At 40.2% G+C, this 17,113-nt stretch overlaps 1 protein-coding gene across 1 annotated transcript; it reads left to right on the top strand.

Annotated features, from left to right (window-relative positions):
• Positions 1-8,831: 8,831 nt before the first annotated feature.
• Positions 8,832-16,328, top strand: KLF6 (Kruppel like factor 6). The gene is made up of 4 exons (XM_015811944.1): positions 8,832-9,149; positions 11,840-12,419; positions 14,726-14,849; positions 15,956-16,328. The coding sequence occupies exons 1-4, from the start codon at positions 9,048-9,050 to the stop codon at positions 16,005-16,007; spliced, it is 858 nt and encodes a 285-aa protein (XP_015667430.1). The 5' UTR covers positions 8,832-9,047; the 3' UTR covers positions 16,008-16,328.
• The last annotated feature ends 785 nt before the right edge of the window (positions 16,329-17,113 follow it).

Genomic DNA, 17,113 nt, shown 5'->3' with positions numbered 1-17,113 from the left:
ATTTATGTGGTTACATTCAACTTGTATTGAAACCAGTTCCAAGGAATGCATGTTTCTCCCACAAAAAGTTAAACATTATAAAATCTCCTTGTAACTCACTTCTTTTTGTGAAAAGGGATGTGCTTGGAAAGATTGTGTCACCTTCAGTGTAGTGCTTGTGGGGTTTTTTGGTCCAAGAATGCTTTTGGACTTCCTTCCTTGTAAATTCAAAACAAACATTTCTGCTTAATGAGATTATACATGGAAGGAGTCTTTTTCCATTTTAGTTACAAAATACCCCCCACATAGCTAGATTTTTTGTTCATTGTTAGAAATCAGTGCGAAAAAAAATCTGCAAGAATAAGAAATTACAAAAAAAAGAACAACAAAAGGAAGTATTCTTCTGTATTTTATCATTATTGATCATTAAAATGGAGAAAGAATAAATTATTTAAATAACCAAAACTCCTAAAGCGGAGAAATTGAGTATCCACATGTAAAAGATTAGGAACTGTTCTTCACATACTTATCTGTTACTTATCAGTGGATTTTGTAGTACATGTAGCTCCCCTCCATAGAATAGAATAGAATAGAAAAGAATAGAATAGAATATCTTTATTGTCATTGTGTAACTCACAACAAAGGGGTACAATCACAGTACGACTATTTCACAGAAGTAGAAACATTTAATGTGGATCTTTTAATTCACCACTACTGTAGCTCCCTTTTGACTTTATGGACATATGTATAGTTATTTTTTATTCTTCATTATATGGAATAAATGGTTTCCATTTCTTTTCTCTTTTTTTTTTTACAAAAAAAAGTTTTTAAAAAAAGTTCCAGTCTAGCTTTCATCACTGAAATCGGGGTATTCTCCCATCTGAATATTAACCAGATCTATTCCTGCTTAGCTTCTGAGCCCATAAAAGTAAAAACTAAGAGACAGGAGAACTGCAGCAGTTGTATAATCTCTGAAGCTTTTGGCTGTCTTAGAGAAATGCAGAAAGCGAGACAATGTGCCACCATCCAGAAGCAAAGAAGGGTTTGCCACAACAGTTCTGTACATTATGAATAAGCCAGAACCAACAAGACATTGAATTGCCTCCTAAAATGTTTTCATAGGATGTGAAATAAGGGTTTCTGTACCATTAGCAAACTCAGTTATACTGATACACTTTTCTCTATCTGTATGTGCACAATGTTTTCATATCAGGGAATTCTACAGTTTAACAATGCCAGGAAACAATTTCCATCTACTTCCAAAGTCATATGGGCAATACTTAAATTTGTTTGATAAACCAACAAACTTCTAGAGCTAAGAATGCAAACACATGGCAAAATTATTCTGGAAAGTCACTTGGATATAAAAAAAAGAAAGAAAGAAAGAAAGAAAGAAAGGAAGGAAGGAAGGAAGGAAGGAAGGAAGGAAGGAAGGAAGGAAGGAAGGACGGAAGGAAAGGAGAAAGAAAGAATATAGAGGAGTGATTTCATGTTTTCCTTATGGTTTATCTTAAACCTGGCACCTACAGAAGAAAACCAAATTATGAATGCAAAAATGAAAGCATAACAGCTCTAATAGATAAGATCAGGTTGGTTAAATATACTTTCTGTCCTAAACGTGTCCCTGAACACCAATCTAGTTTTTGTTTTTACAGTCAGGAAGGGGGAAGTCAATGTACAGGTTGTCTTTAACTTGTGATCACAATTGAGCCCAAAATTTCTATTGCTAAGTGAGAACACTTGTTGAGTGAGTTTGACGACCTTTCTTGCCACAGTTGTTAAGTGAATCACTACAGTTGTTCAGTTAGCAACACAGTTAAGTGAATCTGGCTTCCCCATTGACTTTGCTTGTCGGAAATTCACAAAAAGTGATCAGATGTCTGTGGGACAATGCAACCGTCGTAAGTATGACCCAGTTGTCTGAATTTTGATCACGTGACCATGTGGATCTCCAATATGAAAAACAGTCATAAGCTGCTTTTTTCAGTTTGAATTGCCACTAAATGAACTGTTGTAAGTTGAGGGCTACATATATCCCAAAGGTATAAGACAGCCTTCCCAACCTAGCTACCTTTCAGAACTGCAGAATACAACTCCCATTGGCTACAATGGCCAGGAAGGGACATTAACTTATGCAGGGATAGGGAGGCATCAGGTTTAGCTGAAATCGGATGTGGGTAGGGGCGCTAACAGATTATCACAGCTTGATCATACTAATTCTCTCTCTGAACCCTGAACTAATCCACTCTGTTGTATCTTAAGGGTTCTCCTTCTCCCTCATCTAATAGTGTCACAAAGGTGTCCTGTGATTAATTTTTCCTGCCTTGTGTGCTGATAAAGGTGTCTTTGTCTCATCTCTAGAAGAAGTTAGCAAGGTGTCAAAAACTTGACGACCAAAAAAAAGGAAAAGGAAAAAAGTGATAAAGTACAGGTAGTTCTCAACTTACAACAGTTCGCTTAGTGACTGTTCAAAGTTACAATGGCACTGAAAAAAGTGCCCCCCGTGCCACAGCTGAGCAAGACACCTGCCTGCCCACCCGGTGGCGCTCTTCCTCCTGTCTGAGGTTTTCATTGTTGTGAGCATTTCTGTTGAGGATTGGCAGCGGGGGTGGGGTGGGGGTGTTTGGTTTTTATTCCCCGTCTGCTGGGTGGTTGCAGCAGGTTTTGGTCACTTCACATGACCCTGGGACACTGTGACCATCATAAATATGAATCAGTTGCCAAGCATCTGAATGTAAATCACAAGACCCTGGAGATGTTGCAACATTCCAGCTGATTGGCACTTCTTCCTGACTCAGCAGAAGCGCCAGGATCAGCACCAAGCTCCAGCTGGATCCTGGTGCTGATTCTGGTGCTTCCACTGAGCCCTGACAGCCCTGCAGCTCCAGCCATCTCTCACTCAGGCTTGTGCGGTGCTGCCACCGGTTTAGCTCATTCCTCTCCCCCACTACTTTTCTAGGATGGTCGCGTACCACCTTCCAGGTGCCAATGTACCACAGGTGGTACCCATATCACTGGTTGAAAAGCCCTGTGCTACACTGCTGCTTCTGTTGGCAATGGAACTACTACTACTACTACTACTACTACTACTACTACTACTACTACTACTTCTTCTTCTTCTTCTTCTTCTTCTTTTCTTCTTCTTCATCATCATCATCATCATCATGTTTTTTCTGCATGTGCAGGTTCTGTTTTTTAGGTCAACAAGAACCATCTTGTGCAATCAATCGCAATCCAACTGGCCACTTTTCATGTCTGCATTTATTTGTTATTTTGCCATCTTTTCTTTGGCCTTTCACACAGGTTCGTGCCCTCTACATTAAAATGGAAGGTGATCCATTATTGGCAATGGATTTTGCATTGCCATATTTTACCAGTTTTTTTTTAATATTGCGGGGGAGGGGAGCAGTACCATTTTGCCTATCCCATTTCAACTTCGGTAACGCTAGGCGCCAGGGAAATAGTTGTTATTATACGTAGGCTAATCACAATTGTATATTCTCCATGAACATCTGTTCCCTACTTCTGGATGGAGTGAAGCTCCAAATGTCACTCCTTGCAGAAGTAGTCAAGTATGGTGCTCATTCATCAGCACTTGCTCCCTCTCACTTCACCCTAAGGCTTTCCTGTAACTTGCCATCCGTGCTAGATTTGGGACATGGTTTTAGCTCTTGTTTAAAAGTAAGCTGGACCCCTGTTCAGTAATATTCTGCTTTTATATAAATCCAAGCACCCAGTTACACTTGTCTATCACCTCCCCATCCCACTTTACACCTTTCCCACACTGGAGAGGTTTTAAGCAGAGCAACTAGTGACTGCTTTCCTGCAATTCTTGGTAGGGAAACAAAGCCAGGGAAAACCCAGCAATTAATTACTTTCCTTAACTTGCCCCACATTAAGAGCAATACAAGACACAGCCATGACAATAAAGCAGAACAGAGATCAGCAATGACGACAGTTTATCCCAGCATACTTTTCCACTGCCTCAAGAAAAGAAAATAGAACTTTAATGTAGTCATCTGGTTTGGCTCATAGTGATGCGAGCACTCAGGATCCCATGTTTAGCTGATGGCTCAGACTGGTGTATAAGCCCAGAAAACTCGGTTAATTCCAGAGAACAGAGTTTAGTCAATACTGACTAAATGTTGCATAAAAATGATTTCTCTCTCATGTCTCAGCTTAAATTTCCACTCCTATCCCAGATTTTAAGGATCCGATGCAGCTTTGGTTTCCAAATGCTCATCCCTGCCCTTCCAATTCTATGCTCTTGTATGCACAGCCATTCCTTCTTCCACTGCTTCTGTTCTTTGTGGACACTAGTGATAAATCATGCTGTCACACCATTGGTGATAACTCCCTGTTGGGAGGGCTGACATGATCAAGCGCCACAGGACATGAAAGTAATAATAATCTCTACGATACCAATTGCTTTGCAGCAAGCAGTGATACAGAAAGAAACTTCTCCATAATCAAATGCACTCAGGGAACACCAACTGTTTGCTTTAGAAGACCACAAAGATAGAATTCTTTATTGGCCAAATGTGGTTGGACACACAAGGAACCTGTCTCCGGTGCATAAGCTCTCAGTGTACATACAAGTAATAGTGATAACCATGATCATAAACAGCATGAAAATACATTCATTATAAATTGTAAAATACAACAATTCATCATAAATCATAAGATGCAACACTTAGTGATAGTCATAGGATACTCCCACAAGGCACATTGCAAGATGGTGCTCATTGCAAATGTGGGAAATGTATTTAAGGTTTCTTCCTATGACACCACCTCTCTTTGCTTTTTATTGGGTCCCTGAGGATGCAGTTGCCACTAGCAACAAAGGATATGGACCCACAAAAGGTGGTAAGCCCTTAGAAAATTGACTGCAAGATTTTCTTTTCCCTTTGGCTATCGAATGCTGCATATAACACATTGTAGTTGTAATTCCTCAACTTACAATCATAATGGAGCCTGCCCATTAGTCATAAGTCATGATCGTTGTAAATCAGGTCATGTGACCGACCCAATTTTACAAACTTTTTTGTACCAGTCATTCAGCGAATCACTACAGGCATTAAGTGAATCTGTGGTTGTTAAGCAAACCCTTTCTTTGCTACGGGGTGTTTTTGCTGAAAACTGGAAGTAAGTGTTGGTTTTGGCAAAAATAACCTAAATTTGGCTCACATGACTTGCAGGGTGCTACAAATGACTGAAAATGCAGGCTGGTTGCTGAATGTTTGGAATGTGGTCACGTGACCATAGGGAGGGGCTGTTGAGATAATAATAAAGTTGGAAGGGACCTTGGAGGTCATCAAGTCCAACCCCCCTGCTCAGGCAGGAAACCCTATACCGTTTCGGACAAATGGCTGTCCAGTCTCTTCTTAAAAACTTCCAGTGTTGGAGCATTCACTGCTTCTGGAGGCAGGCTGTTCCACTGGTTAATTGTTCTAACCAGGGCTTTTTTTTTTCTCATAGAACGCCCAGAATGGAGTTCCGGCACCTTTTTGGGATGGAACCTTGTAGGGTAGGCAAGGCGGGTTGTATGACATGTGTGAGTTCTGGCACCTTTTTTTTTTTTTTTTTTGAAAAAAAGCACTGGTTCTGTCAGGAAGTTTCTCCTTAGTTCTAGGTTGCTTCTCTCCTTGATTAGTTTCCACCCATTGCTTCTTGTCCTGCCTTCAAGTGCTTTGGAAAATAACTTGACTCCCTCTTTTTTATGGCAACCCCTGAGATACTGGAACATTGCTATCATGTCCCCCCTCGTCCTTCTCTTCATTAAACTAGACATACCCAATTCCAGCAACCGTTCCTTATATGTTTTAGCCTCCAGTAAGTAGTAATAAGCCAAAGAACTACCTTTATCTGAATTTAGCTAAATTCATTGATTCTGCTAAATCACAGAGGCATTTTACTGGTGGGATTCTAGAAACCATATTTATCAACTTGCAGTAAAACTGGACTTAGTCACTGTGGTTTTTACTTCATGGTTTAAGAATTAGCAAAATGTGGTGCCCCAACAATTCCTATATGTGAAATGGCAATCTCTATACAAGTAGTCCTTGAGTTATGATCACAATTCAGCCCAAAATTTATGTTACTAAGCAATATAGTTAAATGAGATTTGTCTCATTTTACAACCTTTTTGTCAGTTGTTAAATGAATCACTACAATTGTTAAGTGAGTAACATGGTTGTTAAGTGAATCTGGCTTCCCGACTGGCTTTGCTTGTCAGAAGGTCGCAAAAAGTGATCACATAACCCTAGATCACTGCAACAATCATAAATACATCCCTGTTGCCAAGTGTTCAAATTTTGATCATGTGACCAGTGGAATGCTACAATGGTTGTAAGTGTGAAAAATGGTCATAAGTCGTTTTTTCACTGCCGTTATAACTTTGAACAAACACTAAATACGAGGACTGCCTGTATGTGAAACAGCGATTCTTATATCCTTGACTCTGAGACATGTTGGTTAGAGTTATTTTTAGGTTACTGGCCAGAACTTATAAAAAGCACCAGGATTACACCAAAGCCATTGTTAACATCTTAGCAGCTAGCCAACCTTGCTTGATCTTGAAAAGGAAGGGTCTGATTTGGTGATAAATTGGGTAATTAAGTCCAGTATTTATCTGCAATCACACCAGAAACATTTTTTTTAAATATGGACTGCTTCTTGATACATTAACCTTTCTTTTTTTACTTCTGAAATGCCAAGTGTTGGTAACGCAAGTGTGTTTCTTGCGGATCTTGACAAAACAAGTCCCTGTTGGAAAATCAGTAGGAAATCCCAACTTTTAACAAAATATCCCAAGACAATGGCAAACTACTTTTGTTCACACAAGAAATTTAAACAGACATAACCATACAAACAGACATAACCATACAATCAGCAGGAGCAAGGGCTGATTTAAAGGAGACGATTCCCCCCCCCCCCCCCACAAAAAAGCGACTTGTTAACAATCAGGATGTCCAGAGGTGGCAAAATGGGCTTCAAGATGCGGTTGTCTCATTTTTGACTACACCGGACTGTTTAAAAGGTCTTTGGACTCTGAGATCACACTCTTAGTACAAAAGCATTCTGGTTATTTTATATATGTATCATCTCCAAAACCATCATGCAAGCTTCTTTTAATAGAAGCAGACTGCCCGCCAGTTGATGGTTAACGTAAGGGGGGGGGGGGGGAGGGAGAGGAAGTACTTTGTAAGCATTTTTTTTTTGCTGTTATTGCACCGTAATGTTCTATGGAGCTCCACAAGAGAAAAGGTAAAACTCCAAATAAATAATACACACCTCCACGAAAGCAGTTATTGACGAGGATTAAAAGACACTTGGCACGAGAACATTAAGCGAAACTGCAGAAACTGCCTTCAGTCACTTAGTGTGTAGTCATCCAGAGGGGGAAACGGACCCCCAGATTCCAGTTAAGCCACTGTATGAAACACATTGAAGGGGTTTTTTTTTGGGGGGGGGGGCTCTTTCTGCTCATTCAGAAAGGGGGAGGAAAGGGCCGAGGGATTTGCGCTGCAGCCTGAGAAACCGTGCAAGAAGAGCATAAGGCAGGGGTGAAGAATACAGGGTCGAGCGAGCAGCATTAAAATGGGGGGGGGGGGTGTGTGTGGAAAAAGAAGGCTCGTGCACGCGCACACGAAAGGAAAAAATATTTTCCTGCGGAAAATGCACCCGGATATTCTTCTAAATGTTTCCAAAATCCGGACGGCCACTAGATGGTAGGACAAAGAACTTCCCACATCTTCGTCTTGAGATCTAGCAATCGTCCGGGTTTTTTTGCAGACCAAATAGCCCGCTTTGATATCATGCGCTACCTCCGCTTGTTTATTGCAGCTTGTGCAAATTGCTTAACATCTTCATCTCCAAGCGCCCCATGCGCGGCTTAGCAGCGCCTCCCAATTTCGTTTTCGGTATTACAGCAACCTCCCCCCCCCCACCAACCCCCAGCAACGACAAACAACAAGCAAACGCTCTGACTCTGAGTCGCTTCTCTAAAACGGCTTTCCAGTCTTATATACCCTTCTAAAAATAGCCTCTCGCTCCCAGGGCCAATCAGGACGGGTCGAATTTCGAATCGGACCAATGGGGTGAGGCGTCACGGAGAAGTTCGGTCACGCCAGGAGGAGCCGAGATGCGCCGCGCGCGGCCATTGGGCTAGTCTGACATCATTGGAACGCGGTGTAACGAGTTTGTTGTTATAGATTGGGCAGCATTCAGAGCCGGCGTAATGGGATCACGAGGTGGCGGAGGGAGGGGGGAGGGAGAGGAGTAAAGGGGAGGAGCGAATGTGGCTTTCAGCAGAAGGGAGGGGGAGAAAAGAGGAGGGAGTAGAAGGAGGGGGAGGTGACGGCCAAGGAGAGCTTTTGAAAGGGAACTTTTGCAGCGGGTTACATTTGCAGTCACCTCGGTGTTTGCAAATATTGAGTAGGCTTCTCAGCAACTATCTTCTGGAGAGAGCCCCAGGAGTGGAAGGCAATCTCAATAGCAGCATCGGGGAGACTCTGCAAAAGCTACAGAAAACAACAAAAGCCAACCAGCCAAAAGAGAAAGGCCAAAAGAACCTTGATCTATTGCTGTGCAATTAAACTTTGCATGAAACTTTGCTTTTTATATTATTTAAAAAATATATACGTCTATATATATATATAAAAAATATATATAAATATATACCTATATAAAAACTTCGTCTGAAATTCTGAACAGGAATTTAATATATATCTAGCGGTAGATTGCTATTTTTCCCCCTTAACGTACTTTCTGCTGAATGATTTTTCCCCCTTTTTTTTCTTGATTTTTTTTGCTTTGATTTCGGTGGTCTTTTCTTTGGAGGAGGAGGAGGAGGAGGAAGTGAGACTTTTGTAAATAGCTGGTCTTATTTCTGTCACCATCACCTGCTGTGGCGATTACAACCGAGAGCCGGAGCCAGAGACCTCCGTCGCGCTGCTCCGTTCTTCCGACCTGCGAAAAGGACCCCAGCTTTCGGACGCTGTCTTTGCGGAGGGCTCCTGGTTGCAACTTTTCTTCCCTACCCGTCCCCCCTTCCCCCCACGAAAGGCATGGATGTACTTCCAATGTGTAGCATCTTTCAGGAACTCCAGATTGTTCACGACACTGGTTACTTCTCCGCCTTACCATCTCTGGAGGAATACTGGCAACAGGTAAAGGAGGATGGGCTATGTTTGCAACCATTTCGGGTTTTTAACGTTGGGGGACCACAGGCATGCGTAAGCTTCAGCGCTTCTTTAAAATGTATATATATATATATATATATATATATATATATATATATATTTATTTATTTACTTATTTATTTGCCCGGATCAGGAATGCTTCATGGCAAAGATCGAAATTCAAAGAAAGATATGAATGTCATTGAAAGGGTTCTTGGTGGGGGGGGGGGGGAAGAAGCTATTTTAATCTGGGCCCTTAGCAAGCGAAGGACATGTGTTATTTATTTATTTATTTATTTCCTTTTTCCAATGCATGCCGGTTCTCATTCCCCCTTCTCAGTGGACGTGGCTGTCAGAACTTGTGAGCAGCCGCTGTGTGTGTGTGTGTGTGTGTGTGGTGTTTGAACGCTCGTTTGCTCTCGCTGTGCCCAGCTTTCATCGGTGCAGGCAGACCTCAAGCCCCTAGAATGAAAGCTGGCTATTCTAAATAAACCATACAATGGAATCGAATCGGATTCCCAAGTTTTTGCCTTTCCCATTTGCTGTCCCGACTCTTGGGAGAGAAAAAAACAACTTTCCCCCTCTCCGTTCTCCCCCCTCCCTTTTGAAGCAAAGCCAATTGCTATAAGGAGAACTTGTCATCCGAACAGTTCTGTGTTTGGAAATACTGTTCTCCGTGCTTCCCTTCCCCCCGCCGAACATCCTCTCACAAAAATGGGGGGGGGGATCCTCTCTTTCAGTACTGTACTATTTTTATGGTAGGCTTATGTACAGCTTTTTTTAAAACAGCCCCCCCTCCCCGCAGAACGAGTTGTCAGTCATATGACAATTATTCCCCCCCCCCTTTCACCTTATAAGTCCTAATAGAGGAAAATCTGAGGCATGTTGCCTTTAATGGACAAGTTTTTTTTTTTTTTTTTTAGTCCATGTCATTGAATTCCAAACACTGGAAAATGTTTTTGCCTTGCTTGGGATTTTCCCTCGAATGTGGGACTGAGAAGACATGTTTACTTGCCTCCATTACTGTGATGATTGCTCTCTGTAACCCAATTTAATTCATCTGGGTTTCCATTTGTAAGGCTTGAAAACCTGATTTTGGAGGTTGAAATCTGAAACTCTGCCAATCTTCTTAAATCTGAGGATTGGCAGATTTATAACACATGCTTGTCTTCTTTTCCCCCTAATAATGGGTCTAACAAGGTTTTTTTGGGTGATTTTGCTAAAACCCAAATTTGGCTCTTTGTAGCCTTCATAATCATTTTAAGCCCCCCTTTCCCCCCCCAGAAATAATTTTGCCTAACAGCAGAATTTTAAATCTATTTCTGAAGGTCAAACCTGTTCTTTCTATACATTTTCTTCTGTGGTCAGTACCTTTGTAAGATATTAGAAGGTTTGCTACAATCATTATAGGGGAACCTAAAAATATTGATCAGATAGAATATATTTTGCTTTCTCTTCCCCTGTGCATCCCCTCCTCCAATATGTTAGCAACATACAATTTATTTTTCTGCACCTTTGCCTAAGTTTCTCAGTTTAATAAAGCTTATGTCCAGATAGGTATGTTTAATTCTCAGGAGAAGCAGTGTACAGGGTACTATGACCAATTTAAATTGATGCTGAAATGGTGTGTGCGTGCATGTTTGTGTGTAGCATTTTATTTCACTCACACAATTGTGGAGGAAGGGCTGTTGCTGAAAATCACATAGCTCATGCTACACTGACCATTTTGCCTAGAATCTGATTATTAATACAATCCAGAGGATTAGCATGGCCAGCCTTTCACTATGCTGTTCACTGTCCTGTTGGTGTCTTAGTGGAGGAATTTTTAAAAAAAATCTGTCCTATTGCATGTAGATTTCAACCATGAGCATTCTTGGCAGAGAGTCATAAATTTTAAAAGGAAGTCTCTTTTGGCACTGAGTAAAAGAAACAAGGGAATGACTCATAACCAAGCTACTCTTGACCAGCAGATAAAGTTCTCCTTCATTTTTGGAATCAGCATTAGGACCTTAAAAGTTGGAGTTTCCCATGCTTTTTCCTTTTGTCTCTTTCATTCAATATCCTGTTAGAAATCTGGAGGTTTTGCTGATGATGTTTCTATTCTCTCTGCAAGAAATGCCTCATTTTACGACAGACTCATGTCTGTATATTTAGACATTCTTTCAGTGTCTCCTTTAGGCTGAGTTCTCATGTGCAGGAAATGTCTTGGCTTGAAAGATGTAAAATCTATCACAACATATACAGCTTAAATTTAGAGTGCAAACCGTAATTTTTGTCCACTTAGTGGAAGTTCAGTTGAGGTTTTTTTTCTTCCAGACAACGTTAGTTAATAAAATAACCTAAATAAAATGTGGAGAAGTTAGCATTTACTTTAAAGCTAATCCCACTGAAATGTTTCTACGAGATGCCTATTTAGTTAACTCATAAGGGAAATGCTTAAAGAATGTAGCTGGGTTACTATTTTTGACTGTGCATTCTTGACAAGTTCATGAGAATTACACTGTTTCTTGGAACATTCATCAGTTGGAACTTGAATGGCCTTTAACTTTAAAGCACACTAGCAACCAGAAATACAATCTCCAACTTTAAGTGTGCATGGCTTCCTGCTAAATTTTTCAGAATGTTCTTAGACGTGAATGTTTTTTTAAATATCTGTTTATGTATTTTTAATTCTGTAGACTTGCTTAGAGCTGGAGCGATATCTTCAGAGTGAGCCCTGCTACGTGTCTGCCTCTGAAATAAAATTTGACAGTCAGGAGGACTTGTGGACCAAAATTATTTTGGCACGGGAGAAAAAGGAGGAATCTGAACTAAAGACAGCAAGTGCTCCAAAGGAGGACAACCTTAATAATCAGACTTTAGAGACTAACAGTCTGAATTCTGATATTAGTAGTGAATCTTCAGATAGTTCCGAGGAACTTTCTCCTACAACAAAATTTACCTCGGATATCATAAATGATGTCTTAAGCTTGGCCAGTGCTGGAAACTTGAATTCATCTGTCACTTCTACTCCTCCTTCTTCCCCTGAGCTGGGCAAGGAGCCATCTTCTCAACCATGGAATTGTGCCCCCAGTGAATTGCATTCACCTGGCAAAATCCGTACTGGTACTGGTGGAAAGACTGTGGAAAAAGGTACCCTGGTCAGTGGTGATGCCTCTCCTGATGGGAGAAGGCGAGTTCATCGCTGTCACTTCAATGGGTGCCGGAAGGTTTATACCAAAAGTTCACATCTGAAAGCACATCAGCGTACCCATACAGGTGAGTATTCATATGGCCTCTAGGACTGATGAACGTGTCTTGCCTTCTGTACTGTGTCTATTGACCTTAGGATAATCTCTCATAAATGAGATGGTGTCAAGTTGCATCATGTATATTTCCATAATTCATGCTTTCGTGACTCTTGGCCAGGAAAGGCTTAGACCAGGAACTGAATGCATGGTGCAGCTGCATGTATTCCCTGTAGAACGCCTCCATAGAAATGTTGCAACATCCGTTGTGGAGAAAGGCAGGAGATGAGTGCAAGAAGGGAACTTCATTTGTTCCCAGTTCCTATTTCCTTTGAAGTCCATTTCCTCTTAATATATTTTTCAGTGTCTTGCACCTTCAAAATGTGGTTTGCTAGTGGTTGTTTCCATCCACTTGTACTTTACAAAGTCTACTCCAGCTGTTTGCTGGTTCATACTTTATGGTGTAACCATTCTCTCTCATATCTTTTGCTTTTCATGGCCAGCATACACAAAATATCATAAGGAAGAATCTTATGAAGTGTTTCCCAAAAACACTAATCTTCAGATGGCCATTTGGAATTGGCTAGCTTCCGAATTGCCTCTAGCAGATAATGCTAAAGAAGACCTTGATGCTTCAGTGTCATAGTCTTACACAATTTCTCGAGCAAGAACTCAGGGCCATTAGATAATGCAATACCAGCTAAAGTTTCCCAGAATGCAAGTCCTCACTTCCTCATTCTTTTTCCATAAGCCCGTTGCAAATTTGTATCTAAACTGTCTGGTTCATTTATTTGTTTGTGCATGGCTGGTTTCTGTTGGTTAAATTACCCCATGCCTGAGAAGGTGAATAATTATTTCATCTTTTCTCAGAGGGAAAAAAAATCCAGTAAAAATAGGGAGATAAATCTAAAATTAGATAACAAAAAGGAAAACCCAGAATTTCTTGGTAAAGAAGAATCTAAAACACCTTAAAATGGGTTGGATTCCATATCACCTTAAACTTTCATATGGTTAGTAGGTTATGTGATCCAAAGCAATTATAGTTTAGTCAATAAACCCTAATTAAATGCTTGCTTAATTCTGGTTCAGTTGTAGTATTTGTGCTGCACATTAACTTTCCACATGCATCATTTCCTTGAAATATTATAGTTGATTTATGACCATTTGATTGTGGTGCATTTCCATTCATGACAAACCTACAGAGTTTTATCCTGGTGAAACTCAAATGTCATAATACATTCCTGTTCCCTAGAGCAAGCAGCCTGAAAAGATGTGGAGTGGAATCAGAACTTGTATAAATTTTTTATAATGTAAGAAGCTGCCATGGCTGCTTTTGACCATAAATATTCTTCTGCTTTTAATGACTTCGTGGTTAGATGCACCAAATCACTTATAAATATGCACGGCAAAGCTGTACATTTTGAGGCAAGCTAAAAGGGTTCCTCCTTCTCATAAATGCTGTTTTCACATCTTACAGGGAGAACTATTCTACTTTACCAATTAACCCTTGGGTAAGCAGGGGAAAGAAAAAAAGGATGATTGTGTTCTATGTCATTGTGCTATAAAATTGAAAGTGAATACATATGATAGTTATCAGGAAAAGAGAAAACAACATTTACCCAGAACCTATAACTTAAATGTAGTTGGGGGGAAAATGTTAAATTCAGTGTGCTACTAAGGATGATTTTATTCCTTATTTTTCTTCTCCACCCACCATTTGGCCCATATAAAGCATCTGCAGTGTTTACTGGATATTTACAGAGAGAAACAAAACAATGCAGGAAACATAACTTGTAGGGTAGAGTTTACAGACCTCTTATTTTAAGTTCATTGGTAAGGAAGTGTTCCGAGTGAAGATGGAAATGGTTGAAACCAAAACCATTGTTCTAATAAGGTAAGCAAAATCTATTTATTTTTTTAGATTTATTAGCCATCTCAGTCCAGTGGACTCTTAAGAATATGGTTTTATACCCTTATTGACACCTCTCCTTTAATTAGGGCCCAAAGAAATGAAGAGGCATTTTTATAAAGCATTTGTAAATCTGATAATCTGAAAACAGTTCTTAATTGAACCAAATGATTAGATACATGGTGAGTTTTCAAACCTTTTTGTAAAAAAATAAAAATAAAATCATTTTCAGAATCAGAGGATTCCAGAAAGTTTAGATTACTGGAATCTTTTTGTCAGGATGGGATACTTTACTGCTGGAGGAAAGCTGTCAGCTGAAAAACAAAATTTCCATCAGCATTCTTGAAAGTACCTAGTGAACTATAGAATAACCAACTTTGTTTCCTGTATGGTGCGGGTTTTTTTGTTTATTTGTTTTTGTTTTGCAGGAGAAAAGCCTTACAGATGCTCATGGGAAGGATGTGAGTGGCGTTTTGCAAGGAGTGATGAACTAACCAGACACTTCAGAAAGCACACGGGTGCAAAACCTTTTAAGTGTAATCACTGTGACAGGTATGTAGAAGGAATCTTGTTTTATATTACTTTGTTCCCCCATGCTTAGAAAGCAGCAAATTTCATCTAGCTCTGTTGATGCCAATAGTATTGTTTTATCTTAAATATAAACAGGACCTCTTTTATTCAGGAGAAAAATTTGGACCTCTGTTTTGGGAAGTTCTATTCTTACAATTGTCCCTTGCACATTGAAAGAGATATGCAAAACATTCGATGTACAAACACCCCAAATTTGAAATGTTCTGTTTTAACCTTACCAGAAATGTTCCAGTGCTTTTCCAACTTTCCTGGAAGTGTTCCAGCTTCATAATGAAGTTGGAACATTTGTATTTGAAATAATTTCTGGATAGTTTCTGGATTAACGAAAGAGCAATTTTCACTGCATTCTTGTTACCATGAGCTGTTGCAATGTTAACATGCTGATATAATAAAGGTAGATGTTTACTTGGCTGGTGACTGACAAGATCACAATCAGTGTGCTGAAGTGTCAGCTCACTTGCAAAACCTTTAGCTACAATGCAGTATTGTGCATTCCAGACACGTGGCGGAGTGATCCTTCCACTGTTTTGCACATTTAGCAGGCAGTATCTTGCTGCACTGGATTAATTGTAATGGGAGTTATTCAACCCTTTGCAGGTGTCTGTAATTAAGCATGATGCATAGCTGAGTTGCAGTTGATAACATATCAGTCATGAGTGAGGAAGGTGACTAATATTCTCATTTTACGAGAAATGCATCAAGACTAAGAAATAGTTCAAGAACCTTGTAGTCAAGTTATCCATCTGGAATTACTGTCTTTCTGAGTTGTCAGTAAATTCAGAGTTTCAATAATCTATCTTAATCCAAATGTCTACCATACTAAGACATTTCACTTCTCATCCAAGAAGCTTCTTCAGTTCTGATGGTCAGAATTGAAGAAGCGTCTTGGATGAGAAGCGAAATGTCTTCAAGGAAAAATGAAGAAAGTCCAGTTGCCTCTTGGAAAAAAGTGCCTTTGGGTGTCCTAAATCCAGCATATTTCTTGAAAACCCCTTGAAAATCCAGCATATTTCTTGAAAACCCCATTGAAACCTGACCTTAACTGTCTTCTCTTTGTTGATGGACAGGTGCTTCTCCAGGTCTGACCATCTGGCTCTTCACATGAAGAGACATCTCTGAATGATTGTGGGCTAAGAGGCTTTGAGGTCAAGCTGGCCTTGGAAGAAAGGATGCATATTCCAGCCAAAGCATGCCATTTTGCACCCTAACTCCGTGGCCTCCAGGTCTTCTCTTCCTTGGAAGGTCTTTAGAGGGCTAGATAAGTCATGTAAGAAATGGCTGCAGTGACCATACGGTGCAGGTCTCCAGCCCAGGGGACCAAACCTTCCGAATGGCTTCCGACACCTTCTGCCGTGAGCAAACTGGGAGTGTTAATGAATGGACAACTGTGTGTTATGGAGGATCTACTGGATGACTGGATGCTGAGGCACATTTTTTTAAAGAAAAAAAAAACATTTGTTCCTTGTTGTTTTCTAACTGTAAGAGAGAAAAAGCTGTCTGAACGTGGGATTTTTTTAAATTTTATTTTTAACTTGGGGGGGGGGCGTGTATGTGAAGAGTGTTATGTAAGATGGAAGGATGTGCATTCTTTTGATGGGGGAGGGGGAAATGGTCTCTGCACCTTTTTTATTTTATTTTTGGTTTCTGAAGGGAGGGAAGGAAAATCAGACTAGAGAAATGTTGGCACGGGCCCCTATCCTGTGTGAAAGGAGCTTTTGGTGTCTGGTCCAGCTATTAAATGTGCAATGTCTCCGGTAGCTTGTCTGACTTGCTACAGAGCTCATTTGTAATCCATTGTATAAGCTGTGTATTTACAATATAACACAACCTATAACTTTTTTTCATTATAATACAAAGGTTTATTGCATGGTTCTGAAGAACTAAATGCTTTCCCATTCTGAAATCAGGACTGCCATTTTTCTCTCTCTTTTTTTCTCTCTCTTTCTCCAATTCCACTTCAAAGCTCCTACACTGCAATTGGTTTAATGTTACATAACATACCAAACCCAAATAGTGGTTTTTTTTTCCTTGAATTATTTTTTACTTCATCCTATTGGGTGGATAGAACCACTGTAGGTTAGAGATGGATATTTAAAAAAAGAAACTCATGCAGCTGTTTCCCCCATTGCCTCCAACATCTACCTTCTTATCTTTTATTTATGCCTTGAGGTCTAATTTCTGGTTTTCTACCTGTTAATGCACTGTTGACCTTAATAATGGTGCCT

The sequence above is a fragment of the Protobothrops mucrosquamatus genome, unplaced genomic scaffold (assembly GCF_001527695.2).
Source record: "Protobothrops mucrosquamatus isolate PMUCROS unplaced genomic scaffold, P.Mucros_1.0 scaffold59, whole genome shotgun sequence".
NCBI classification, from domain to species: Eukaryota; Metazoa; Chordata; class Lepidosauria; order Squamata; family Viperidae; genus Protobothrops; species Protobothrops mucrosquamatus.
The sequence above is the reverse complement of the archived record's forward strand: the minus strand, read 5'-3'. Positions and strand labels throughout refer to the sequence as shown.

What these genes read in the sequence shown, in the direction of transcription:
- KLF6 (XM_015811944.1), top strand. Translation starts at nt 9,048, where the DNA reads ATGGATGTACTTCCAATGTGTAGCATCTTTCAGGAACTCCAGATTGTT. An exon ending in ACATCAGCGTACCCATACAG is followed by an intron (nt 12,420 to 14,725) that starts GTGAGTATTCAT and finishes TTTGTTTTGCAG; the next exon opens with GAGAAAAGCCTTACAGATGC. An exon ending in AAGTGTAATCACTGTGACAG is followed by an intron (nt 14,850 to 15,955) that starts GTATGTAGAAGG and finishes GTTGATGGACAG; the next exon opens with GTGCTTCTCCAGGTCTGACC.